The 26914-nt window shown below is 44.2% G+C and overlaps 1 protein-coding gene across 2 annotated transcripts in view; it reads left to right on the plus strand.

Moving 5' to 3' along the window:
- stard9 (StAR-related lipid transfer (START) domain containing 9) overlaps positions 1-26914 on the plus strand; it is a 38265-nt gene extending 11351 nt beyond the window's left edge. Inside the window, exons 4-32 of one of the 2 annotated variants that reach the window (XM_053433926.1) lie at positions 3297-3413; positions 3668-3700; positions 3820-3881; positions 4312-4424; positions 6339-6481; positions 6696-6763; positions 6950-7047; positions 7257-7487; positions 7947-8044; positions 8140-8217; positions 8497-8574; positions 9142-9321; positions 10193-10244; positions 10731-10856; positions 11314-11396; positions 11614-11675; positions 12167-12360; positions 12573-13053; positions 13198-19770; positions 20019-20240; positions 20342-20528; positions 20983-21129; positions 21313-21412; positions 21635-21801; positions 21947-22011; positions 22117-22319; positions 23152-23231; positions 23987-24145; positions 24874-26914. In XM_053433926.1, the coding sequence (XP_053289901.1) occupies positions 3297-3413; positions 3668-3700; positions 3820-3881; positions 4312-4424; positions 6339-6481; positions 6696-6763; positions 6950-7047; positions 7257-7487; positions 7947-8044; positions 8140-8217; positions 8497-8574; positions 9142-9321; positions 10193-10244; positions 10731-10856; positions 11314-11396; positions 11614-11675; positions 12167-12360; positions 12573-13053; positions 13198-19770; positions 20019-20240; positions 20342-20528; positions 20983-21129; positions 21313-21412; positions 21635-21801; positions 21947-22011; positions 22117-22319; positions 23152-23231; positions 23987-24145; positions 24874-24975 (10302 nt within the window). In that variant the 3' untranslated portion in view covers positions 24976-26914. The remainder of the gene's footprint in view (positions 1-3296; positions 3414-3667; positions 3701-3819; positions 3882-4311; positions 4425-6338; positions 6482-6695; positions 6764-6949; positions 7048-7256; positions 7488-7946; positions 8045-8139; positions 8218-8496; positions 8575-9141; positions 9322-10192; positions 10245-10730; positions 10857-11313; positions 11397-11613; positions 11676-12166; positions 12361-12572; positions 13054-13197; positions 19771-20018; positions 20241-20341; positions 20529-20982; positions 21130-21312; positions 21413-21634; positions 21802-21946; positions 22012-22116; positions 22320-23151; positions 23232-23986; positions 24146-24873) is intronic. The other variant, XM_053433927.1, reaches the window with a different exon arrangement.

Below are 26914 nucleotides of genomic sequence, written 5' to 3' on the forward strand. Positions count from 1 at the left end.
ACTATATTTTGCTATAACTATACTTTCATTGTTCGATTGTTTGTACATTTTTCCCCTCAGAGGAGGAAGCAAACTCCGAAGCTTCCGTACTTGTTGTGGATGCTGCTTCCTCTCAGTCGCTTAGCTGGTCAGACACACACACACAAACACACACACAAACACACACACACATGCAACAGCCCGTTGATGACAACTGGCTTCTTGCTAATGGAGGTGTTTAGTCTGTCCCCTGTGTATCTGGAGGTGACCGACCTGCCTACACGCCTGCTGTGGCTCTTGCCCTGTCACTTTATCTCCAGGCTGTTTTCCTCCAACTTGATTTCTGGAGTACATTTCCACTCCGGACCCGTCTCTTGCCTCACCTGCTTTGTTTACACCCCAAATACCCCCCGGTGTTGCAGGATGCTGTAAGCTGTGAAAGTGACAGAGGGGTCATTGTGTTCATTTAGGCATCCAGAGAACAATGGCACAAATTACGATCCTCTGAGTTAATTTGATCTGACAGTGATGACAAACGGGTTAGTTTGAATGTTGACCGTCTAGACAAACTCATACACATATTAATTATAATTATCGCAAGAGGTTGAAATAAGTTTATGCTCCTTGTTTTGTTTTTGTTTGCAGGTCACTGAGGTATTTCGCAGACTTTCATTTAAACAAAAACATTCTAAACCCAGTAGAAACAATGGAAACAACTGGATTAGTGTATAGAAATAACGAGATAATCAGGTTCAAAGAAGGATCAGATAGCCGGAGTGAAGTTCCTGCTCTTTGTGCGAAGCCTGTCGACTCCCTCAGTCCCGCCATAGGCCCCATAGTGTGAATGTAAGAGGGTCAACTTTAACAAGAGGCGTGTTGATTCTCCGTGCTTGAGGGAGGAGAGGATGTCTCTGTCAGTTTTTTTGAATAGTGGGATGAGGACAAGACTGGGGCGGCGCTGCTTTGTGTCTCCGTGTTTAAGCCTCCATTCAGCCGAGAGGCAGGGGGCAGCACTTGGTGGTCCGAGCTCCAGTGGACCGCACACTTTGTGATTGTTTGTTGAGCAACATGTAAATGAAATCCACTCATTCTCAACCCATGTCTTTGCATGAAAGAAAAGAGTAGTTTCTGCTTTGTAATTCGTTTTTCTGTATCTAGACTTAAATATACTGGTTTACTATATATTGTTATATACAGCTTCATTTAGAAAGTATCCTTATCTTTTGGGGTTATTTGAAAAGTTTAAATTAGAAGTTAAACTAGATTCCTATGCATTTGAATGATGAGGGTTTGTACCACGGCGCCTGCTGGTGATTTATAGGGTCATTGAGTGAGACAGCCGTTGGGGGCAGAACTTTTACTAGTTGCACGTGTCTGTTGTCTGCACACGGTTGGTTAGGCTCCAGAGAAATACTGTAGAATGAGAAATACTGTCTGTCGGGTTCGAGGCCACAGCTGTTTGTTTTCTTTCTGGATTTATGAATCTGTATTAGCTCTCTTTTTTGATAAATATTTATCTTTATGTAAACTGAGCAGAAAATTTAAATTATATAAAAATTGTAATGATGTAATGAAGATAAAAGAAGGCAAATTCTCACATCTGAGAATCTGGGTCTATAAGGAATGTTTGACGTTTTGGCTTGATGCATGATTTAAATGACAAATGTATACATTTTATTCAAAACATTTAAACATTTGTATGAAATTGTATTGTCCCTTTTATAGCATTTTTCGATAATTGGTAGACTTAAAAACCAATAAATTATTTGGAAAACAACTGATTAATCAATAATTCTAGTTGTGAGGTCGTAGCCCTACACTGGCGTTGGACTCTGTGTCAGTGTTGGAAAAACGCAAGTCTGTCGAATATTAACAGAGATTTACACGTCTTAAGAACAACCAGATGACCAGTGCAGCTTTCACAAGGCCCGGGCTTTTCACAACAGCTTTCAACCACATCCAACCTAAACCTATTCCCACCGTTTTGTAAGCCTAGAGTACACACAGGCTCAGCTCCAGGTCCATGCTTCTCCTGATGGTGATACACACACACACACACACACACACACACACACACACACACACACACACACACACACACACACACACACACACACACACACACACACACACACACACACACACACACACACACACACACACACACACACACACACACACACACACACACACACACACACACATACGTACATGGGAGGCATGTTGACAGTATTCCCGTGTTTGATCCTGGGAGATCTTTGTAGATCTTAGAGCCTCCTCCCTTCTAAGTACACTCACAAGCCAGACTCTGTAGTCCAGACTTGATCCCGGGGGCCAGGGGAGGAGACCCCCTCACTGATCCCAGGGTGTGTTATGGTTCTGTGGGGGAATGTGCTGTGTCTCAGGTCTGGTCTGGATCAGGTTGCTGCCCCCCCCCCTCAAGGCAAGTGTTGCGTTTGGACTGAGTTGATGCTGATGAGGCCACATGTCACCCGGGAGCAGGTTCTGATGGAGTTTCTTTTTGCTTATCTCTAATGACCTGGAGTTATTTCCAGTGAAAGACAAATTAACAAAAAGTAATTGTGTGATGTGGCCTCATGCTAATAATCTCCAGAGTCAGACACACAGAGGGAAAGAAAACAAGAGGCCCTAGTTGATTGTTTTGAGTTGGACTCTCCCGTATCACCACTGCGCTTCTAGGGAAGGTTTATTTTCCTGACCTGGTCACTCCTCACCGATTTCTTCTTACCCTCGCATTTGTTTCTATCACATACACATTCTGCAGAAGTGTTTACCCAGAGCGATAGCTGACCTCGCTGCTCCCTTGCCCAAACACCTCGGCAGGATGCAGCATTAGTTCCCCACCTCTGGCCTGGAGCCACTGCATTGTGATGGTGAAACCTTGATGCAAATCTACGCTGCTGTAAAAACACAATAAACAGTTAACGTCAAGGGCATCGGCTTACATTGTAAACACCTCATCAATCTACGAGTGCGTTTACTCTTTGAGTAAAACAAGCTTTCAGATGTGTTTGCAGAAATCATTCTTTACTTGAAAGAAATCCATTATTTAACATCTAAATATTTTGGAAAGAAAAGGAGTGAAATCTAGGTGATGAGCTGCACCCAGTTGTTTATAGACATCTCTTTGGCTACATCCATACTAATGCGTTTTTTAAATTATAACAATCTCATGACAGGTGTAAACGTGAAGTAAAAACTCAGTGATGGGTTTTAAAACTACAGAATAGAAGTGTGGATGTAGCCCTAGCTGGTCTTTCTCCATGTATTCATGACGTATGTGTTCTTGTCCTCAGGTGTTCCAGGACCTGGGTGTGTTGGTGCTGTCCGGGGCGTCGGAGGGATACAATGTGTGTCTGTTTGCTTACGGCCAAACAGGATCTGGAAAGACGTACACCATGATGGGGACACCGGTGAGGAGGAGGGCCGGGGCAAGCGCCAGACTCACTGGATGGGATTACATGTTATTTGAGTGGATTTAATTGAACCTTCGGGGGCCTCAACTGATCTCCACAAACACGAAGGAATCAATGCGCTTACACACGGAAACAAATTGAAACCCTGCTGCACTGCAGAATAAGCAAAACACTCTCTAAAGAAGAAGCATTAAGTTCTGATCCATTCTGTGTCTCATTCTGTGTTTTGTTTTTGTTTTGAACCATGTCAGGATTCCATTGGCTTAACCCCTCGCATCTGCCAGGTAGGATAGTCTGTTATAATAGCATGAATGAAGAGAACACACTGATAATACTGCTGCTGCTCGTGTATCTGATATGTGATAAACTGTGAAGAACATTTTATTCCTCTCTTTCCTTGCAGGGGCTCTTTAGGTCTGAAGACACTTTTCCTGACGGGCAAAATTCAAGCAGAGTGGAGATCAGGTACGTTTTTCATCATTGTGCGACTCTCTTAGTAACATTGAAATTGAAATTAGCCGAGTACTTATGGAACAATTATGCTTTGGAATTATGACCGACACAATGCATATGTTCTTTTCATTGTTAGAGGAGTTCCCTAATAATGAAAACCAATTTCCTCCACATGCTGAATAGTGGTAATAATAATAATAAGTACTTTGACAGAGTAGAAATGATGCTTTACCTCTTGTGCACAAGCAATAATGCAAGTTTTGTTTCAAGAATATAACCCTGCCCTGCACATACTTCCAAATACTAACTAAAAGGAATTAACATTAGAGGACTCTAGCATGTAAGTGTGACTATATAGGTCAATTAACATGAAATGATCCAGTCCTTACGTTGTATTAGAGTCTTCATAGTTGGATGTTGTCCTGCTCCTCTGTCCCTGCAGCTTCCTGGAGATCTACAATGAGCGTGTGAGGGACTTGCTGAGAGGAGGAGAGCAGAAGAAGAAAGCCTCACTGAGGGTCCGAGAACATCCTGAGAAAGGACCCTACGTTCAAGGTGAGTGTTGGGGCAGCTGCCTCTATACCTACTTGAGTAAAGAAATTGTGTTATGTTATAATATGTAAAAGATAATTCCCCAAATACATGCACAAAAAATCAGGAACCTACAGCTGCTAGCATATAACACCTCTGCAGGAGAAGTAGAACACAAAGCAGTTTTATAAACACCACAAAACACAAAGCAAAGAAAATTGACAAACTTAATTATAATTCAAACTCAATATTCCTGCACAGCTGAACATAGAATCGCACAAAATATTGTGCTAAAAAACCAACTGATCTTTGGAGCATTTGTCTCTTTCTGTCCATCTTACTGATTAAATACTTAACTCGAGGTCCAGAGGCTCCAAATTCTCATTACCCTCCCCGGATAATTTCACTCAGATTACATATGATATTTGGGTTTGTGCTTTGCAAAAATGCTCTTTTCAACCAACTGTCAGGAATCTCATGTCTCAGCTTGGCAGTGGGACTGGATCCATTTCAATAGAATGGTCTCATGATTAGTTGCTCTCACAGGCTTTGACCTCCAAGAAGAGTTAAGTGACAATTTGTACCCAGCCGCTCATAGTGAATCATATGTCTCCACATGTAACACACATCGTTTTGTCAAATGATGGTCTTGGATGTGTAACTGCAGTATTTTGAGTAATACTCCACTCCTGCGTATTTAGTTTATAAATCATGGTGGTGTGTGGTAACTGGTGGAATTTGTTTCCCTTGTTAAACTTTTCCTCGGGTCCAGAATTGGCCCTTCCTCCCTCCCTCCGTCTTTTTCTTTCTCTTCCTCTCATTGGCCCGCCCCTCTCTGTTTGAAGCCCGACATCCACTCATTGTCTGTATCAAGAGAAATCCCAGATGACCAGAGGAAGTGAAGTCATTTCCTTTCGGTTCCAGGGAGAACACTTCACCGTACACACACGGAGCAAGTTTAGAAGACTCACAGTTTATACAGTTTCTCTTCCAGCAGCACACGTCCCACCTGACAGCATTTTACTCTCACTATTATTGTTTTTGAAATGATTTCGGAGAATTGTGTTACTGGATAAATGAAAACAAAGAAGACGTAACCATGTGTTCGAGCGACGAGAGACTTTGTGGTTTCCTGTGCACGTGTTTAACAGACGCTTAAGTTGATGTGATTCATGCCTGGAAGTAGAGCACGGTCACAGATGATCTGTTAGTAAAAGCTCCGGGGGAAAGTATCACAGCTCAAACAGGAAGATGCTTGTTTCTTGTTCACATTTCTATCTCTCTGGATGTTTAACTCTCGTGACAAGTGTCTTTGTGTCATTGTCAGTGTTACACACTTCTACATTTTAATCAATTTACCAGTGTAATGTTAATATCCCCCTCGTCATATAACGTTGGAGGATACAGTGATCAGTGTGTTCAACCATCCCTCCATCCATCCATCCTTCCATCAATCCATCCATCCATCCATCCATCTATCTATCTATCTATCTATCTATCTATCCATCCATCTATCCATCTATCCATCTATCCATCTATCCATCTATCCATCTATCTATCTATCTATCTATCTATCTATCATTTTAGATTTTTACTTAAGTAGTATTGCAACGTCTCTGACCTATTCAAACAGTAGATTGTCTTTTATGAATAAAACTCTAAATCTGTATGGGAGTTTTTTCATTAATCATCTGCTACAATCATGTAGTGTACTGGTGTTTTATGAAATCCAATTTGTCTTTGTTTTTAATAAATAGATAAATAATTTTGCATTTCAGTTTTAGAAAGGGTCCAACCTGTGCCTAGCAGATGTTTCTCTTCCCTCTCTGACCTTATCACCTTTCTCCAGACTCCCATCAATAACCAGCATTTTATCATTTTCATCACTGCTCTTTGTTTACATGCTTTTTAATCTTTTCTCTGCTTCTCTCTGATCAGATCTGTCTCAGCATGTGGTCTCAGACTGCAAACAGGCCATGGACCTTTTGGAGGAAGGCATTGCCAACCGCATCACAGCAGCAACGCACAACCATGACGCCAGCAGCAGATCCCACGCCATCTTCACCATCCAGTACACACAGGTCATCATTGCCCTCACCACCCGATGAGCTAACTATACAGTCACACTTATTATTTCATAATCTGAAAATGATTCACTGTCACATTTTTTGGGGCCAATAATGGCTCATTGCCTTCTGACATTCGATTAATGTGGCAAGTATCTATTTTAATGTGAAACACTTATCATTAGCAGATTCCAGTCTGATTGCTCTTGTAATTCCCCCCCCCACACAGGCAATCCTGGAAAACGACCGTCCTTCAGAAACTGTCAGCAAGATTAACCTGGTGGATTTGGCCGGGAGGTGAAACAGCTTCTTTCCTTCTTCCCTCTTTTTTGTCAACATCCTTTAACTTCATTGACAAAGCTGCCCCCTAGTGGCTCTTAGCTACTGCCTCTCCATTCTCACATTTTCCCCACATCTAAATTTTCATTATTTCAAATGACGTGACCTGAAGTTTCATGTTGTGTTGTGATTTGTTTTTGACAGTGAGCGAGCCGACCCCCACTACTGCAGAGACAGACTGACTGAAGGCTCCAACATCAACAAGTCACTGGTCACGTTGGGCATCGTCATTTCTGCTCTCGGTAAAATACGATACTGTTAAAAATGTTATTATTACAGTTTGAAGTTCGAGGGACGAAGTAGAAGAAAGTTGTTTTTAAATTGGAAATCAAATTTTGCATGCAGCTACACAAATTCAAGTTTTTCCTGCCGCGTTTCATCTGATTCCTCTTTCCTTTCCGTTTTACTTTCTCTGCACATCTCACAACTCTTGTATCGTGCTCTTCCACAGCCCAGAACTCCCAGATGTCGAGCAGCTGCCAGAGCATCAACAGCATGGCCTCAGAGGCTGATGGCAGCACGGTGGGTAGTCACAGCAGCTCCCTGTCTGGAGGAGGAGGAGGAGGAGGAGCAGGAGCAGGAGGAGGGAGGAGGCACTGCTTTATCCCCTACAGAGACTCAGTCCTAACCTGGCTGCTGAAAGACAGCCTGGGCGGCAACTCAAAGACCATTATGGTTGCAAGTAAGTGGAATTCCAGAGATTGAATATAGCACTTCCTTAAGCTTGGCTAACTCTGTAAAAGAACATTAAATTATGATCAGAAGGGATGTGTAAATGAGCTGAGAGGTGACATTGGATCCTAGATTTGTTTATTTATGTAAACGATGTCCCAGATAGTAAAGTGGTGACTGATTGTGTTGTGTAAAGTCTACGCGAGCGCCCCTTTAAGGGAATACAGCTGTGATTTTGTGTGTTACTCAACAAATAAACTGTTGTAAGTGTCTTTCGGTGTTTTCTAAAAGCAGTTGAAGGAAAACTTTATCAATTCTTAGTCTCTGAAATGTGTCTTTGCCTCCAAACCTCTGTGCTTTCTTATGTGTCACTGTCGTGTCACTTCCTAACGTGACATTGTTACTTCATGTGATCTTTTCGTTAATTGCGGTATGTGTGTGTCCTCTCCTGTGCGTTTCTGCTCTGCAGCGGTTTCACCCTCCGCTCACAGTTACAATGAGACCCTCAGCACTCTGCGCTACGCCGCCCATGCCAGGAATATTGTCAATAAACCCAGAGTTAATGAGGTCAGTGGCGGATTATGGATCTGATGCCAAAATGTAATGTCTGAGCTAAATGTTTTTCGGTCGGTTAATGTGCGTGTGCTCTGAATTCTGTGCAGGATGCCAACGTTCGTCTGATCCGGGAGCTGAGAGAGGAGATTGACAGGCTGAAGAGCATGCTGCTCAGTTTTGAAATGGTACAGTGACCTTTTATCATTAGAGCATGTCGCTGACTCCCTCAGGGATACGTCCCGCTCCCCTATAAAAAGAAAGCTCTCTCGATACTGAAAGGCTTTGAATAAAAGAGATTAGAACATTACACACGTTTTGGTACTAAAGGCCTAATACTGTGCTTTGTGACTTTGTGACATTTAGTGAATGGTAAAGATCGAAACACATTGTATCGTGTGACACTTTCCCTCTGTACAATATGCTGATTGATCTTTTTTTTTTCTTTCCTACCTCTTGACTGACAGCAGCGCAATCCCAGTCCGTCCCTGAGTGATGAGAGGGATGGAAATCTCTCTGACATGGTGCTTCAGAACGAGCTGAAGGTAACGCAGGGTCGACACAGACGGCTGCAGCTGGCTGCTCTCATACAGATGAATGTTTTCTATGACAGATATTTCACAGGACAGAGATTCAGGGCCCCGTGTAATAAGTTGCATCAAACCCTGATAGACTGATTTATCTCCAAATACGTTGAACTGCCAGATGGGGTCACAGATACAGAGACAGAAGTATGACATGTAGATTCACACGAAGTACTGCACTGAAAATGTTCTATTGTGGGGATTTTGGGATCAAACTTTGAGATCCTCAGTGAATCACTAGAAATAGAATATTACATTTTATTACAAACCCTTACAAAGTACATCAGGGTTCTGCTAAGTTGCATCACCATGTTTCTACAGTAGCTCAGAACAGACAAACCAGGCACTGGACCTAGAGAGCCGTGTTTTTCACGTTATCTTAAAGTCACCAGGTTTCTTCTATACGTTGGGACACTCAGGAGTTTAAGGGGCGAATATTTAGTTGCTTGCTGCTCAGAAATGAGCCACTCTCTATTCACCGCTCTTCATCATCTCCCTTCATCCTTCTCACCCTCGTCTCCTCCTCAGGTGCAGCAGCTGACGAAGGACTGGTCTGAGAGCTGGGGAGACAAGAAGGAGCTGCTGGAGAAATACAGCGTGGACATCAACAGGGAGCGGGCCGGCTTCCTCATCAACTCCCTCGCACCTCACCTGGTCACCCTCGATCGAGATGTCCTCAGCACCGGGGTCGTCTTCTATCACCTCAGGGTAAGAGAGAAGCTGATTTGTCCGTTTATAAACATATTCTAGTGTCTTTATTTTGTTTTTTAGGCTTCTTTGGCCATTTGTGTATTCTGGTTCAGGGGCTAGAATTACAAGTTAAGGTTCTGGAGCTAATGTTAATATTAGTAGTGTTCATGTTGCTGCAGTTTGACGCGCAAACTATGTTTTTTCCTTTGCTCTACTTTCCCCACTCTGAAGTCTCTGTGTTTGTCAGCTGTCTTGACTAAAGCCTAAAATCTCTTTCTTTTCTTGTCTGCTAGGTTCTTCCCTCTCCTCCTTCTATTTCTCTCTGTTCTGCTAGAAAAACAAAAAACAAACTCTTGAGAAAAGGTGTGTTTCTACTTCCTACTTTCTTTTTAACTTTTTACTCTTCGTCTGTCCTGTCAATCTCCCGTCTCTGTCTGTGTGTGAATGTCTTCTGCGATGCGTGGAGCTGGGTTGGATAAGAGGCTCTTAGTTCTGAGGCTAGGACTCGGGGGAGCTTGAGATGCCCTGATTCTGACAATGACAAGCGTACCCTCAGGCCTGACAATTACACTGCCTCCTGCACGTGAAGAGCTGAGGCCACCTGGGAGCACATGTGGTCCTGACACCGTATTAGAAAGCCTTTAATCGCATTCGATAAGACTTCAGTAAACAAATTGTTTGTTTTTTCTGTCAGAAAAGTGGAGGATTAGAAGGGAAAGGACAATAGTTCTCTTAAGACCACTGTGTAAAATGTTTGGCATTATATCTACTGCTGTTTTTGTGTTGAAGATACACTGAATAAAGATAAGTGTACATAATTTGCTTTGTTTTGATGTTTTGTGTTCATGTGGATTTTGTATTTACACCATGTTTCTTTTTGTTGTTGTAGGAAGGAGTCACTCACATGGGACCTCAGAACCAGTGTGAAGAGCCACAGATAGGTAACAGCTACCAGCACTGCGTTTGTTTGTTTTTGCAGGATTTGAGTGCAACACAAGTTCATTTCGTCTCCATGTTCCCTCATCCAGCTGCAAATATTCACTTTCAGACTGTGTAATGCGATTTTTTGTTTGTTGTGAACTGTTATACAGTATAAGAGTGGGAATCCTCAAAGCCTCTTACAAGCCTGTGTTATCACAGAGTAAACATGCAACAAAATGTGACAGCTCTAGACAATACATGCAGCAAAAGACACAAGATAAAATAGAAGATTCAGGTCAGTAACTTGCGTGTCACGCACAAGAAATGCAGTGCGTTGTGACAGTGAAGTGAGAGTGCATAGTAAAACATCATATGTCTGAAAATGGCTTGTTAACTTTGCATTTAATGCTGCATTGAGCACTGAATATATTCAGCAGTACAGCAGCTGCCTCGGGAGAGCTTTCTAAATCAGTATGTGTGATTGTGTTTCTGTTTCCCGGCTCTAGTTCTGCAGGGCAGTGCGAGCTGTGAGATTGAAAACCGTGGAGGTGTGGTGACGCTCAGACCCCTGCCAGGCTGCTGCTGCCTGCTCAACGACACAGAGATCACCGAGCCCTGCCGACTGGCTCAAGGTCAGCTCCTGTCCACTGCATGTTTATTTTATTTTTTTTTAACCCTGCACGAGACACAAATTGGATGGTTTGTAATGAAATGAACAGTAAAAAGAGCAGAGTGTACCGGGGCACGTTTTAATATTTGATTCCAGCTTCTATCGATTTTTGTGTCGCACTTATTTGACAAACAACTCGTACCTTTTCTTATTTCAACATTCGGAGACTGCTATTGTTTATAGAAGTTTATCCCCGAGGCAACACTTGATAGAGTTGAAAGAGAAAGTAATAATTTGTACGATTTCAGTTTCTGGTTGAATTGATTGCGTCTCTAACAATACGAGACTACAGAGTTTAAAATGACATATTTATTGATCACCTTCTCAGTAATTGTTTTTGCCGTGATGAAACACTGATGTCTTCTTTGAAAATCGATGCAGCTTTACTTGTGCCAACAAATGTGTCTCTCTGTCTCCAGGGATGGTGATCACCTTGGGGGGAGTGCACAGGTTCCGCTTCAACCATCCGGCAGAGGCAGCCGTCCTCCGGGAGCGCAGGCTGGTAGGTGCTGCTCAGCTGAAAGTGAATGTCATGCTCCTGGTTGAGGTGGCAATCACTGTGATGTTAATGATGTGAAGACAATACTACAACGTCAAGTCACGCACAAAATGAATACACACACACACAAGAAATATCTGTTCTCACAATACTTTCTGTGGTGATGGTTGTTTATTTTCTGCTAAATTTAATCAGTGCATCTCTTATCTGTTGTTCTCAGGCTAGTGAAGTTGGCATGAACTGCACCTACATTGACCTCTGCCCCTTGACCCCTGACCCCAGGTAAATACTGTCAACAAGAAATAAAGTTGCACAACGATACAAGTGTTGTTTTAGGACTGCTGTGTGTCTGCGTGTGTGTTTGATGTGCAGAGACCTTATTCTGCCAACTCAACGCATACATATTTGATCAGAGGTACATGTGTTGCACAGTGGGACATGCTGTAGAAATAGGGCAGTGCTTCATGCTTCGTTGCATGTTTTCCTTCAGCTGGTGCAGATACCAATGTGTTTCCATTAGCCCCCACCGTCTTGAGCAATCCCAGTTAGCTGTGTACAGGACAGGGACAATAGTTGCTTGGTTACTGCTCAGATGCTCAGCTGAAAACAACAGAAGCTTCTTCTTTAAACCCAACACTCCATCACCCAGCTGCTGTGTTCTAACATCAAATATGGGCGTCAATGCTTTTTTCATGATTTCCTTTTCTTAACTCTTATTTCATCATAGTTTCTCAGTCTGTGTTTCATCCTGTATCTTTGTGGCTGGATTATAGTGTCGAGGAAGCGCAGCTCCAGGAGCAGCTGGGTGCCTGTCTCTCCTGCAGCGAGGAGCCGACTGTGAGGCAGCGGGTGGAGGAGCAGCAGCGCTACGTGGAGGGTTTGCGGGAAGAGATCCAGGCTGCACAGAGACGAGCGGAGGAAGGGCTGGAGAGGGAGCAGGCTCATCTTCGACAGCAGCACGCTGAGAGTAAGTGCTATACACACGCATCCACATGCAGGAAGTTGTCCCCGGCTGCTTGTAGATACCAATCAAGTTTCAAAATCCAAGCAAAGAATCTAGAGAGAGAAAACAAATCCTAAAGTGCAACAAAAAATACTAGAAATTCAGTTTATTTGATGAATACGTGTGCTTAAATGTTTTCCATCCGCTCAACATTCCAACGTTTCTTTACCCAATAGTCCAGCAGTGGATTCTACAAGAGAAACAACGTCTGACAGCTTTCACGCAGAGAGTCACCCAAGAATCTGGAGTTCAAACTGACGTCATCCCTGAATCTCTCCTGGGGCGGCTCACAAGCCGGGCCCCCGAGGATCAGGAAGAGCCGACAGTGAACCGTCCCTGCCAGGTGGTGAAAGCCAGGAAGAGGGCGGTGCAGGAGGAGCTAATAAAGCATCACGCCCTTTGTCGTGCCGAAAGCCGAATCCGTCGGAAAAGGCTGCAGTACCAGCTGGAGAGAATTGCCCGAAAGCAGCATCTATTGGAGGCTAAGAGGGAACTGCAGCAGCTGGAGAAGGCTCTGCCTCCTGGACCGGACAGTCTAGAGTCTCTTGAGCAAGTGTCCCCCTCAAACCTCAGGGGACAACACTTTGTTTCTCGGAGACACTCGTTCTCAGAAGATCTCCTGTCCCGGCTCTACCCACAACACACCCCCATCTTCAGGTGAGCACGTAGAGTCAAATAGAAAACCTGTCGAGTTAGTTGCTGCTGAACTATGAGTGGTTAATACAGAAATGATATTCTCAGGCTCTTTTGGTTGCATTAACATCCCCGTATTTAAATATTTTCCTTTTCTCTACTCAACAGACATTTCCTAAAGAGAAACCGACCAGCAGACCTGACTTCAGATTCCATCGGCAGCAGGAAGTGGTTGTCAGATGAGTGTCTTCCACGAGAAAGAACTCAAAGCTGCTCTGGAACAATCTTCTCAGGAAATAGTCCGTCGTGCCGGAGTCTGTTCACCTCCTCTGAAAACATCAGACAAACTTCCGGTGAGGAACCACAAGCTCTGCCGTGTCGGGATCGGCCTGAGAGAAAACCTCTGCTGCCGAACCGAGATCTGTCCTTTAAAAACCGATCGGATCGGAGCGCAACAGTTTCCTTGAAGTCACCTCTTGGAACTGCAGGTCCAGTCAGCAGAGAAAATATACATGGATCCACAACGGACAAACCCAGTTCTGAAACTGTCTCTTGTATGACTGGGAGAACCCCGTCCCACACACCTAACAGTGGATCAGACACCATCAGGAAATCTTTCTCTGGCTCTGTGGGGCCCAAGTTAAAAACAGCTCTGTCCAAAGTGTTCAGAAAACCACCGACGGGTACGAATGGAGGACGAGGCCTCAAACCTTTGGGGAGGATAGCAAGCAAATTTCACTGGAGACAAAAAAGAGACGGGATCCTCAAAGACGGCAACATGAGCCGAGGCCAATGTGCCATGAAAGCAGCCGTCTCGTGCGAGGAGCTTGACCAGAGGAGTCGGTTTGATGGCTTCAGACAAAGGCGATGGCACAGCACCGAGGCCCTGGGGAAAAAGACGTGCAGATGGGTTGAAAGGGAGCAAGACCTGATCGGATGGGATGAGGAGCAAGAAGAGAGGGATGAAGGAACGTCAGACTGCGAGAGCATTTTCTCTCTCGACTCGCTGTCCTCTGCTTACGTGACGGCTCTAGCGGAGCAGCTGAGACAAGAGGAAGCTCAGAGTGGAGCCGAGAGTGAAGACTCTCAGATGTCTGAAGACTCTTTGGCTGTGGAGAGAAGTGGGAGAAATCTGGAGAGACTTAGCCGCACAGTGGCACCAACTTACTCTCTGGTCACGGATTCTTCTGCTTTACCGACTTGGCACAATGGTCAGAAACCCCAGGTAACCCCAGTAGAGGTGTTCCCAAAATCAGCAGCAGGGCATCCTCCATCTAAAACCCCATTGGTTGCAGATTCCAGAGGCAAAGACACTACGCATGAACTGACTGAAGACTCTGGTAAAATGGAGACCAGTTTGACGGACAGCCCGCGCTCACTGAGCAGCTCCAGCGTGAGGGAGCCTGAAAACGTGCTTCTCACTGACGCCTGGTCCTCCACTGATGCAGGAGACAGTCCCAGGATTCTAAAGGATTCCCTACCTTCCCAAAGAAAAATGGTGTTCACCCAAGTGGAGAACAGCAGCAGCACCTACAGCAGCAGAAGATCCAGTCTGACCAGTTTGAACCTGTCAGACTTTCAGAGCGGATCCAGAAGCTGTAGCTCAACGTCCACCAGAGCTGATGGTGTAAATGTGACAGTGCAGAAATGCAGACTAATGGTTTCAGTGGAGTCTCAAACAACAACAGAAGAGCGAGCAGGGCCACAGTCTGAAAATGTGGAAAAGGCTGTTTTGGATACTGAGAGCCCAGCAACCTTACCCACCTCAGATCGGACCACTTCTGTGACCCACACTGGGATTCTTCACACTGCACAAGCGTCGAACATGCATCAGGTGTTTACAGATGCACCTGCTGTGGTAGCTGGTGATGTCACTATGTCTTCTGACAGTGAGTTGAGCCTCTCGTGTTCTCAATCACGAACAAATCCCTTGACAAATCCTACTAGCAAAGGCCAAGACCTGAACAAGATGTCTGAAGCTCTGAGTTCCTTCAAACCTTCCACTGAAGACGATTCACTATTCAATCTGGATAGAACAGAAACGTTTAAAGATGTGCAGCACTATGAACCGGAGAATACCAAAGATGTATCACTGTGGAGGGATGAAACCAAAGGATCTGAGCAGCATGTTGCACTAAACCAGGAGCTTGTTAAATCCACTTGTAAAAATTCCAGGAAGAGAAACAAAGAGGAACAGGATGCTTTTATTGGCAGCATGAAAATTCCAAAAAGGAGCAACAGCAGCGAACTGGTAACGTTCTGCTCGACACCAGTTTGCAGTCCGGAAGATGTTTTGCTCGATGACAATAACAACGCTAATGACTTTAAAGAGGAGCAGTCTGTGGTGGAGACTGAATGTGATTCTGCTTGTGCTGAGGGAAGAGACAAAGTGGCTTCAGGGGCATCTGCAGTTTCTGTGCCCATTAACAGAAAAGTTGGACACGTCTTTGCAGACTCTAAATGTCGTCTTACAAGTGAGGACAAAAGTTCCCAGAGCGGTTTCTCAGTGGGAGACAAAAAGGAAGACGAAAAAGGAAACGTAAGAATCGAGGAGGTAGTTGCAGAAACACGAGGGATTAACAGAAAGCATGCATTCAATGATTCAGATGCTATTTGTAGTGCCATTGACCTGAGAATCTCCGAAATGGTAAAAGAGAGAGTGAGGTTGTCATTGATTTGTAGTGATGGTGAGAGAACGAGCAGGAGTCAACGCCTGACTGCCTTGGCGTCATGTGTAGATAATTGTGTTGATGAACATGCATCGACTGAAAAACCGGTTACAGAAGAAAAGAAGGATCAGTGGAAAGAGACAAATATCAGTGAACGTGAATCAGTGGAAACCACAAGTGACCTGGACAGAAACGAGCTCCTGGCATCAAATCTGTCAGGTGAAGTGAGAGAGAGAAGTAAGAGCTTGATGCTTAAATCCACTAAAGTGACACTAAAGAATGTCCAAGCTCGTAACTTTCCTGACGGGACTTTAAATAAGCCAATAAACAAGGAGGCCTCTCCCAAATGCAGCGACAGCCAATCACATCTGACACTTACCAGCCACGAGGAGGCTGAGCCCCTTGGAAAAAACATTTCCTCGATGAATGATTCTCCTTCAGCAAGAAAACATATTGATTTTCACAGACACACTCCACAGGAAATTGCTCCATCTAAAGAAATGAATGATGTCGGTAAACAAAACGTAACTTCCCATCGCAGTTCTCCCATGAGTGACGTGTACTTGAAGAGAATGGACTCTCAGCATTGCTCTGATGCTCCAACTGTGGATCCAGATAACCAACAACTTCAACAAATACACAATGAAACACCATCAATAATCAGTGATGCCTGTGTATCTGTCCATGTGGAAGCTGTCAGTTTGGAAAGTGCATCTAGTGCCGAGGATAAAAATCATTATTCTTACAAACAAAGCTCATCAAAGGCGATTGGCAAGCCTCACTTGTTTAGTCCCGACAGATCTGGAGATGGAGGTTTTCTTCTGTTACTACCACCCGATCCAAACAGGGACCAGAATACATCCTTTGATGAGAACGCCACGACCAAAGGGATTGCTCTTACTCCTGGCCAGGAGGAAAACATTGAAGCGGACACCACAACAGGAGGGAAACTGTCTGTCCCCTCACAGGATCAGTTTAACTGTGCAGATCATTTGGCTCGAGCTTGTGAGAGCACAAAGAATCACAACCAGAACCACGATCTATCAAATCCACAGAGCAAATGTGATAAATATACTGAAGTCGACAGTAAAGGAACCCGTGTGATGAAAAATCGGTCTGAGGCACCGGTTCCAGAGATCTCTGCTGAATTCAAACATGACAAAAGTAGTTGTGGCTCCATTCAGCCTCCGCTCAAAAGGCCACAGGGAGATATTGTCAAAAATACAAACGGCTCTGGATCTCTGGTGTCCAGAGATGTTGATGTAAACACATCCTGTGGTACCCAATGTGACTCAGCCCTTCAATTCAAAAAGACCAAGAGGTTCCGAAGGTCTAAGACCCAGACTCATGCTACCTCTTCCTCTGAGTCCTCGCTGAAGTCGTCAGATGAGGATGAGGAGGATGATAAAACCACCAGAGCGCATCACAACCGACTCTCATCTAAATGGGTGAAGCTTGCCACACAGAGTCCTGGTAAACAAGACGTTTCACAGCCTAGAAGCAACAATCCAGATGCTTCTGTGTCTGTATTAGTAAGCAAAACAAAAATGAAATCTTGTTCTGCTGGAGCTCCGGGAAAAAGTGAGGTGAAATTGAATAGAGACTACAATCAAAAGAGACAATCATTACCTCCAATGTCACAAAAGACAAACGCAGAAAGAACCCAGGACTCCCCTATGCATTTCGCCTCAAGTGACATCAACCCTTTTGTTCACCAGTGGCCAGACGACGACTCAGACCAGCTCAGCTACAAGAACCCCTCATTCGGGAGCGCGGCGGACCTGTCCTGCAAATCTCCTCTTCTGAACAGTGCAGAGAAACGTATAACAAGGTGCTGCAGTGTGGACAACGGTCTGAACGGGCAGAACTCTCCTTTCAATTCCCACCTCAGCACGTACGCCACCAACAGGGGGCTCTCCAGTACGCTGAGCAGCATAGAAGACTACAAGGAGCATGCAAACCAAACGTCCCAGCCTGCACCCGGTCAACAGATCGATATCCACAGTCATTTAGCCAATCTGACAGTGAGCAGCAGTTCATCAAGCAGCGGTGCTCCCGGTGGTTTTTGCACCAACTCCAGTCACGTGGATGAAATCATGTACGTTTACTCCTCTGAGCAAGAATCCCAGGTAAAGAAAACACAGGCCCACAGGACGAGGACGAGCGAACATGGCACTCAAACAGAGCGTGGGCTTCAAACAGTGAATTTTATTAAAAGCAGTAGTGGTCCAGTGAGGAAAGATCGTCACAGACGGAGCAACACCGATGAACCTGCAACACGAAAAACCAAGACAGACATTAAAGAGTCTCCTACCTGGGTCAGCATGGAGAGCATGTCCGCTCACCTCTCCAAGTTGATCGACAGCACCTCAGATCTGCTGGGAGACGTCCAGGAAATGAGGACAGGTGAAGTCGGCAGGTCCAGTCCGAGGAGGAGCTTCAACTTGTCGAACCTCAGCAGCTCCTGTGGTGAGTCGGTCGACTGCACCACGAGAGACTGGTCAACTCAAACAGCTGTAGATGTTGGGATCCAGACAGAAAGGCTTTCCACACCAGCAGAGAAGGAAGTGGCCGTCCATCAGACGCCCAGTGAAAGGTCCAGACCTCATGAGATCAACGTGATAGTCAAAGTGATCGGTCCGGAGGCCGTCAGTGTGTCTCAGGACAGGGACGTGCACTGCGTGGTGAAAACAAAAGCCATCATGGAAGAAAAGAGGAAGAGCCAGACTGACCTGAGGTTTAACGCCTCTGCTGCCTCACAGTCAGACAGCATCGGTCCTCAAACGCCTCCTGTGAAGACTACAGCTGAAAGACGCGTGAGATCGGCTTCTTCTCGAGTCTCAAAGCAAAGCAGGCCTGAGGCTCCGTGCCATAAAAGTGCTGCAACTTCTGAAATCCCCCGAGGATCCTCGAGAGACCAACAGAATCACAGTTCGTCTGTGAGAAATGATCCTTCACCGTGTTCAAAGAAACAGGCCACGTATAAAGACCGTGCATCATCGCCCATTCTGACTGTGGGAGTGAGATTAGGTTTGAAGCAGAGAGGAAAACAAACGACAACGTGTCCCTCGAAACATGTGGGTGGAAAAACAAGCCTCGCTTTAGAGGAAGACGGACGAAGTGAGCCTTCCAGCAAACAGTCAACCTGCTCATCTGTCTCAGGCAATGTGCAAATGTCCTCATCGGATTGTGATGTTTCATCGAGTCAGTCAGAGTCTGTGTGGCTTGAGAGGGGAAGTGAACTGAGCTGCTCGGGTTCTAAAGGATCAGAGAACTGCTCTGCAAGCCTCAGGTCATCACTGGGTAGATATGTGAAGACCTGTAAAGACAAGGGTGACACACATGCCAGCTCGAAAGGGCAGATGACCTCTCTTCAAGCAAATACATTAAAAAAAGGTCAAACTTTGCATCACATCCGACCTATAATAACACAAACTGAGCAGAAACCGCAGGTAACAGCAAGACATGGAAAACCATCAGGCTACAGAAGACCTGTCGTTGACTCGGATTACTGCATCGATTCCTGCAACTTGTCACCAGTCATTAATGGGACTGTTCAGCTCCAAGAGGACGACGTGGTGTCACTGGCTCCCAGTGAGTGCAACACAGATATCCTGGTGAGCATTAATCCTTTCAGCAGCCTGTCTGAACTTCATGACTACCACATGGACCCAGAAGACCTGCCCGTGCACAACAAGTTCAACAACTGGTCGGGCATCCACCCGCAACAATCCAAACATAAGAACAAGTTGGACACATCGCGGGGCAGCGACCGCGACCGGAGCAGGAACCGTCCCGAATGGGGGGAAGTGGGAAGTTTCGGTTCCAACGTGGAGTCTGTGGAGCAGAGCGACCGACGGGCCAGAGAGATAGAGAGGCTGCGACAGGAGAGAGAGCAGGTGACGGTCAACCTGAGCATGAACTCCACACCTCTAACCGTGGAGCTGACGGAGGCCAAGCTGCATTATGGGCTGGGAGAAACCGACATGCTGCTGAAGATGCTCTCCCCGAGGTGCAGAGACGAGCTGGAACCACGGACGTCTGCTCCGACTGAACAGCAGCTGTACGACCGGTGAGAAAACACACGATCCAATTACCATTAATTCTGATGTGATTAAAAATAGCCCTGTGGATTGTTGAAAAAATTATGATACTTGTGCCGATATGAAGCTTGAGCTTTGGGTTCATTATTAAAGCAATACATTTTATCCATTACGTAAAAAAACTTTTAAAAATAATTCATACTTCAAGATAATAAATGTTGAAAAATGACCTGTTCCGCACTGTTTATATTTCTATCTCTACAATCCTTCCCTTCAGACATCGGAGGAGTATTGAGGGTTTGAGGCAGGAGAGGCAGGAGAGGGAGGAGAGGGAGCAGCGGCTCCAGACTTACCGGAGAGCTCGCAGTCTGAGTCCCAGCAAACATCCTCGCTACTCTCCTCCAGAGGCCGCCTCATCCTCCAGAGCGTCTGCTGCCACGCCCAGTCGCCTTAATGAGCACCTGCAACAGTTCCGCCCAGAGGGGACAGACAGCACCAGGTAAGACACTGGCTCTCTAACAAGAATAACAAAGCAGAATAGTAGTTTTTGAGTTTATTGTAATGTTTACTGAATCTTCTGCTGTATTCATTATATGACAGAACACCAAATCCTCCAAGAGGAGCGGGCCAGTGTCCGTCTGACATCGAGCAGCTGTTGCGTGACTACGGCCGAGCTCGAGAAGAAGCCAGGTCAGAGATTGCGAGGGCGAGAGAGCGACTGCGAGAGAGAACTGAGCAGGAGAAGAGGAGGCTGCAGCAGCAGCAGGCCTTGTCCCAGGAAGCAAAGGTCAGTTTATGGCTCATAATATATGTTATTTTATTATAAGTATCACAAATACTTCGGTTCGGACCAAAGTTTTAGTTTAGACCAGTGTCAGAAAGTTTTTTTTATTTGCTATTTATTTTTTTTATCATGTAGAAGAGAGAAAAATGGCAAATTCTCACATCTGACAAGTTTGAACCAGTAATTAAATTGATTTCCAATAGATATTTCTTTGGATATTTTGTATTAGTTATCACAGAATATGTTTTTCTATTTTTCATTTTTGGGAAATCATTTACCAAAAAAATTGGTTAAAATATAATAATTCTTGCAAACACAAATTGGCTTGTGTTTGACATTAAATAACAACGATGAAGAATTCATATTGTGAATCAGTATTTTCAGTGTCTCTCAGTAAACTCGTGACTTTGCATTATTGAAAATAATTTCCCCGGCCTCTCCATCTGTGTCTCGGCAGGATGACCTGAGGCATCGGACCAGAATCAGTAACAGTACCTTGTGCACTGGGTCGAGCCTCAGCCTTTCCTCTGGACCCACTTCAGGGTACAACAGTGGCAACACTCTTCAGCTACAGACCAGCAACAGACCAGTTGTGACTGGACAGGTCAGTTGACACTAATGTCACATCAGATGGAACATATGAAATACACAAGATGTAAGAACATACAGCAGAAAATCCAAGAAAGGAAAAATGAATGATCCGGATGATTTGTACAAAAAATATACTCTGTTCTTTTTAAAGTGAGAAAAACTGAGGGAAACTGTCAATGTTACTATTTCTGTTCAGACGACAGGGTTTCAGGATGAAGGGCTGAAGGTCAGGACACGTCCTCCTGTATGTGGTCCCCCGAGTCTGAAGACACAGAGAGTCTGGCTGTCGGCCCAGGGTAAGAACACTGATTCACTAAAGCCAACGATACGTGGGCAGAACAAGCATCTAATGTGTCCTCAAAGTATCAAATACACAGGATGAATGGAATCCTTTTAGATTTAGAAACATAGTCCAGAACTTAATATTATTCCAGATAACTTAGAAAATAGTTAAATTTGCCTGTGACTGATTATGTCTTTGCTGAACGTACTCTGCTCAAATCCATGTGTCTCATTAGATGTCCGCCATGATGCTTCCATCACCTCCTTTGACCCCGTGATGACCTCATCTCCATCAGGCGCCACTGGTGCACGCCAACGCACCGCCTCCTTTGGCTCCGCCTCTTCTATCTCCAGGACCTATCAGGACATCACGTCCATTCTCCTTCAGCAAGCTCTATCAGAGGTAAAACCGACTGGAGTTAAAGGCTCCAACTTTCAGACGAGTCATTAAACGTGGAATTCATCGATTGTTCATCATAATGACTCCAATAATCATCTCTCTCAGAAATCTTTATCTGGTTTAATAGTAATGTTTTTTTCCTGCACAGGTGCAATTAGCTTCAGCCAGAGATTTAACCAACCTGGTGATGGGCAAGGCCACAGCAGACTGGAGGTGAATTATTGTTTTGTCCATAACTTGTAGATCCTGTGGTTTGGGATTATAAATAATCTCAATATCACTCCAGATCGCTCATATTGTTAATGTGTGTTTGTTCAGGTACCAAGGAGAAGAGCGTGGAATCCAGGTCTACTACAAACCCTCCTCCAGCCCGTCCGTCCACGGGTTCCTCGGGGCTGTGGATCTGGACCGACCCGTGGACAGAGTGTGGAGTGTCATCTGCCAACTGTCCAAGAGCCACGTGTACAACCAGTCAGTTCGTTCTGTGTGGACCCGACCACTAGATGACAGCACTCAGCTGGGTGAGTTAACTTCTCTGCCTACTCTATAGAGCTTCACTTGAGTTATCATAGTGAAAACCAGTTGTATGTTCTGGTACTTTTTTTTTTTACTTTACTTTTTTCAGTTTTTAGGCATTAAACATCATCTGATTACATTTTCCCGATTAACCAGGTTTTATATTGTTTTATTTCCACTTTAACTGAAGTGAAGGATGTGGATACTGGTCAGAAATCCCAGTTGATGGTCGCAGTCAGTTGCCAGTATGCAGTAGACATTAAATTAAATCTACTCATTGGTCAAATTATTAGTTTTATGAGATGTACAGTTTTTTTGTATCTGCAAGAACACACGCTCTGTAAAATATTTATATTTTTGTCTGTGCTGCAGAAGTGTTTACATTTCTTGGAGCCTGCAAATGTATTCACTTCACATTATGCATCCATAGCCCGTAGATATCTTCAGTACAACACAGAGACTCATTCATCACTGACAAGTATATTCTATTACCATGACTCTATATTCACACCTGCACTGTGACGCATTTCATTTCTTTGCTCAGACTCTTGCTTGGTCTCCACGGCGCCGTTCAAACCTTTTTAGACTTTCACCAAAGTTTGTTTTGTGTCTATTTGTTTGTTTCCATACAGATTTATAGTTTATTATAGTAGTTCATCATATCATGTTATAAATTCATGATTTTTTTAGTCTATTTTGGAGTGAGAAGGCTTTTTAATCTTATCAGGCTGTAAAGTTCTGCTCCATCACCTCAATTCCTTTGTATTTAATTTAATTTAAATATTTTTAATAACCATTGTTTGACCAATCCAGCATTTCTTTTCTCTGTGTCTGTAGTTTACGTTCTAACAGATCCGTCCACGTGCCACCTGAGTCAGCCGCGGGACTTCTGCTGCATCAGCACGGAGTCCAAGCAGGTAAGCACAGCTGCAGAGGAGCCCAGCCGCTCCCCGTGATTACTCAGTCGCTCTTCTGTCGGGTCCAATGAGCATTTGCACCGAAATACATTTTCTCATTTACATGCATTGAAACCAGAATCCGACAGTGCTGTCTTCTGGAATTAGAACCAAGTAGTGCAGTGTCCGGTTGTGGGACTCAGTCCACAGAACCCTGAAGCTGCACAAAGAGCTGTTCACCTGTTTATTCAGAGTTCAGTGAAGCTGGACTCGATACCCAGAACCCAAAACTAAAAAAGCTGTTGTGATGAACAGTATCTTCTACATTCCTGAGTCCCAGCCACTTCAGCTACAGGGCACTGGTCACCTGTTTATTCAAAGGGAATCAACAAGTGTTTCCATATCGAACCAAATCCGACACTAAACAACACACACGTCCGGTGTGAAGCCGGTTCTGGATAAATGTGAGCCACTAACTGAGATTTCTGGAATTATTAGATAGCCCGATTTCACAACAAGCACTGTGTCTTGAAGTTTTTCATCACAAAATGTAGCACACGATATTTAGATTTAGTGTTAATGCTCACCAAAACAACACAAAGCATAAATGACAGCGACCCAGAGGCAGCAGCTGTGGAAGAAACCGTGTCAGCTGTTGGTCGTCAGCTGGATGTCGGTGCACAGTTGTTTCTTGCCTGATCAAAAAGCTGAGCTGCCTGTTTTATTGATGATTTGTCTTTCCCCTCTCTCTCTCTCTCTCTCTCTCTCTGCCTCAGGGTGGCCTGTGTGTGCTTGCCATGCAGTCGGTGTTCGAGCAGTCTCTGCCTCGGCCCAGCGTGGATGCTGTGCGGGGGGAGATGATGCCCAGTTGCTGGGTCCTGCAGCCAATTAGACGCGGTGGAAAAGAATCCACCAGGGTCATCTACCTGCTGCAGGTGAGCAAGGCAGCTGTAAACTAATCAGCTGACTGAAGTACATGTGTACGTGATGTGCTTAAGAAAACACCAGCACATTTCAAGTGCCTGCAAAAGTACGAACTGTTTGATTACGGACAACAAAAGGAATCCTCTCACAGATAAAGGTGGATTGTGTGAACTGAACCTCAGTGGACCAAACATCTGTCCTCACCATAGATGGACACGAAAGTATTATGAAGGATTTAAATCCAACTGTCAATACCTGGAAATCTAATTTAGAATCTAATGATCATTTCTTGCATTGTCATTAGTTCAATCAATTGTAAAACTAGAGTGCCCCAGTGTGATGACTGCAGGCCGCCGGCCAACACCTACTCTGCTTCAACTTTATGGTTCACTGTTGGCCGGCAGCTTGATCTTAGGGAAATTGGCTGGAAGGTGATTTAATGTAGATTTTTACATTTTCTTTTGTTTTAGTCCAGAGTTGACTTTTATCGTTGAAGCAGCTAAACGCCACAAAGAGAAGAAACTGCGTTAGGCAGAATCGTATGGATTCAAATAAACAACCCCACTAAGAAGAATTTAGTTTGCCCCATGTACCGTCCACTCACATTGAAGAGGTGGAGTTTATTCCCGATCCATCCACTAGGGGGCGAACAAGACGTTTTAGTCGTGCTTTTGGGCGGCTCTGTGTGAATAATCGTTGTCGTATTATTTATTTTCTTACTCTTCCTCGCCCCCTGCAGGTCGACCTGGGAACTCCATCCTTCCCTCCCCGACTCTTGAACACAGTTGCCAGACGCCAGGCGGCCGTCATCGCCGATCTTGACGTGTTCCTCGCTTCGTGACTCCGGCCCGACGCATGAAGACAAACCAGCAGTGAGCACTTAGCCCGAGCTCCCCCCCCCCCCCAGCACGGAATTATAAGTCTGCGTTTGAGAATCTGAGATTTATTTACTTGACTTTTTCCCATGAGCACTGTTTCTATGTTGATTCCAAGTTACGCGAGTTGAAGCAGCTTTTTTTTTTCTATGAAGGTTAATTTTTTTACAAGATATTTAAACTGTATTTTTCTATTTGTACATGAATGCTTTTTACGAATACTTTTTTTATACCAAAGATTGAAGTCTTAAGGGACAGTTTGACATTGGCACGTTTAGTGTGTTGCATTTAGGTTTCGACGGATTCATCGAATCACTCATTTGATGAAATAGCTTCATATTTCTGTTATAACCAGATAAACACCAGCTTTTAGCTGTAGGTGTCATTTTATTCCCACATTGAAGCGTGGAACCAAAGCCAAATATGCTCAAGTCGAGGTCAAGACCACATTAGAGTTAGTAAATGGTTAATTAGATATAGATATATATTACAAGTGTCCGTCCATATCACTTTGATCTATCTATGATGGATAGATGCAGCCGGGTTTGAAGTTTCAAGTCATTTCAGAGGGCAGCATCACTTTGTACCAGATCTGTGCTCGAGCAGTTTCTGCAAATACTTTATTTTAACCTGTTGGTGTTGAGGGTAAGAGACATTTTCCAAAAGCTGAAACATTGAGGCACATTTATGAAGGAAATTATTTAATCTTTAGTTTGAAATTCTCTTTTTATATGAAAAACACCTGAATTCAACATATGAAGGAAATATCTGCAAATATTGTTCAGCCCTGATTCGTGTTTGAACCTCAAATGTCCTTCAGATATATTAAGGACTTTGCAGAGATTACTGGGGAAGTAATTGTAAGATTTCATGGTTCATTAAAGTGCAGTTTTATGATCTATATGCACATTGGTGGACGTTCCACTAAGATTTAGAGGAAGGTTTAAATTCAGGTACATGATTTGTACCAATTTTAAACTCATTTTGATGCAAGAAAGTTAAAATATAAAGTTCTGAACCCAGTAATATTTGCACAGTCCCTGATCTATGTGTGGGATGAAATAGTGGTAATACTGAAGGAATACGAAGGATTATTTATTTAGTCTTAGACTGTTATTTTAAGCGTATGATTATATGAACAAGCACTGCAACTTGTAACCACTTAGCAGCTCCTTTTACTCTACAGAAAATCTGATCCTGAAACAGTTCTGTAGCAAAACAGTGAGAGGACGAGTCGGGACATTTTAAGGATTAAATAAGTCAAAGGGACAAATCGTCTGATCAACGTTCAACCCAACAGACATGTGGCTCCCTGACCCTGACCCCCCCCCCCGACCTCCCCTCTGTACTTTATGGTACCCAAAATCTGCATAAGCTGAGTTTTAAGGGCTTTTCGTTTTGCTCTCTCCTCTTTCAGACGTGTGTTCTATTTATTTTCATCCTCCTGCCCACAGTTTGAAATACTGTTGAATGTGTTTTTGTTTTGTTAAAGTTGTCTTCTGCGTTTACAGTTGCTTGCACAGAGCAGCTTATGCATTTTATTAATGTTACGTACTTCTTTTGTTGTTGTCGTGCGATGTTTTAAAAAAAAACTATGCAGAAGCCGATGGCCAGCAGGACTGCTCCCAGTCCAAGCTGCTGTTTCCAGACATGAAGCCATATTATTTACACAAGCTGAAGGTTTACGACTGTTTCGCCTCAAGTTTGAGACGACAGACGTTCTCGAGGCAACCAAAGAAAAAACAAAAATATACAGACGAAGCGAGAAGGACTTCTGTTCTGATTTCTTTTGTTTGTCTTTCTATGTATTTGAAAAGTGCTCATTCGTTGTTATTTATGTTCTGACATTGTGTGTTCAATGTATTTTATTATAAACACTCGCGCTTGTTGTTGCTAATAAGTTGT

This window comes from Pleuronectes platessa, chromosome 11, assembly GCF_947347685.1.
Source record: "Pleuronectes platessa chromosome 11, fPlePla1.1, whole genome shotgun sequence".
Classification (NCBI taxonomy): domain Eukaryota; kingdom Metazoa; phylum Chordata; class Actinopteri; order Pleuronectiformes; family Pleuronectidae; genus Pleuronectes; species Pleuronectes platessa.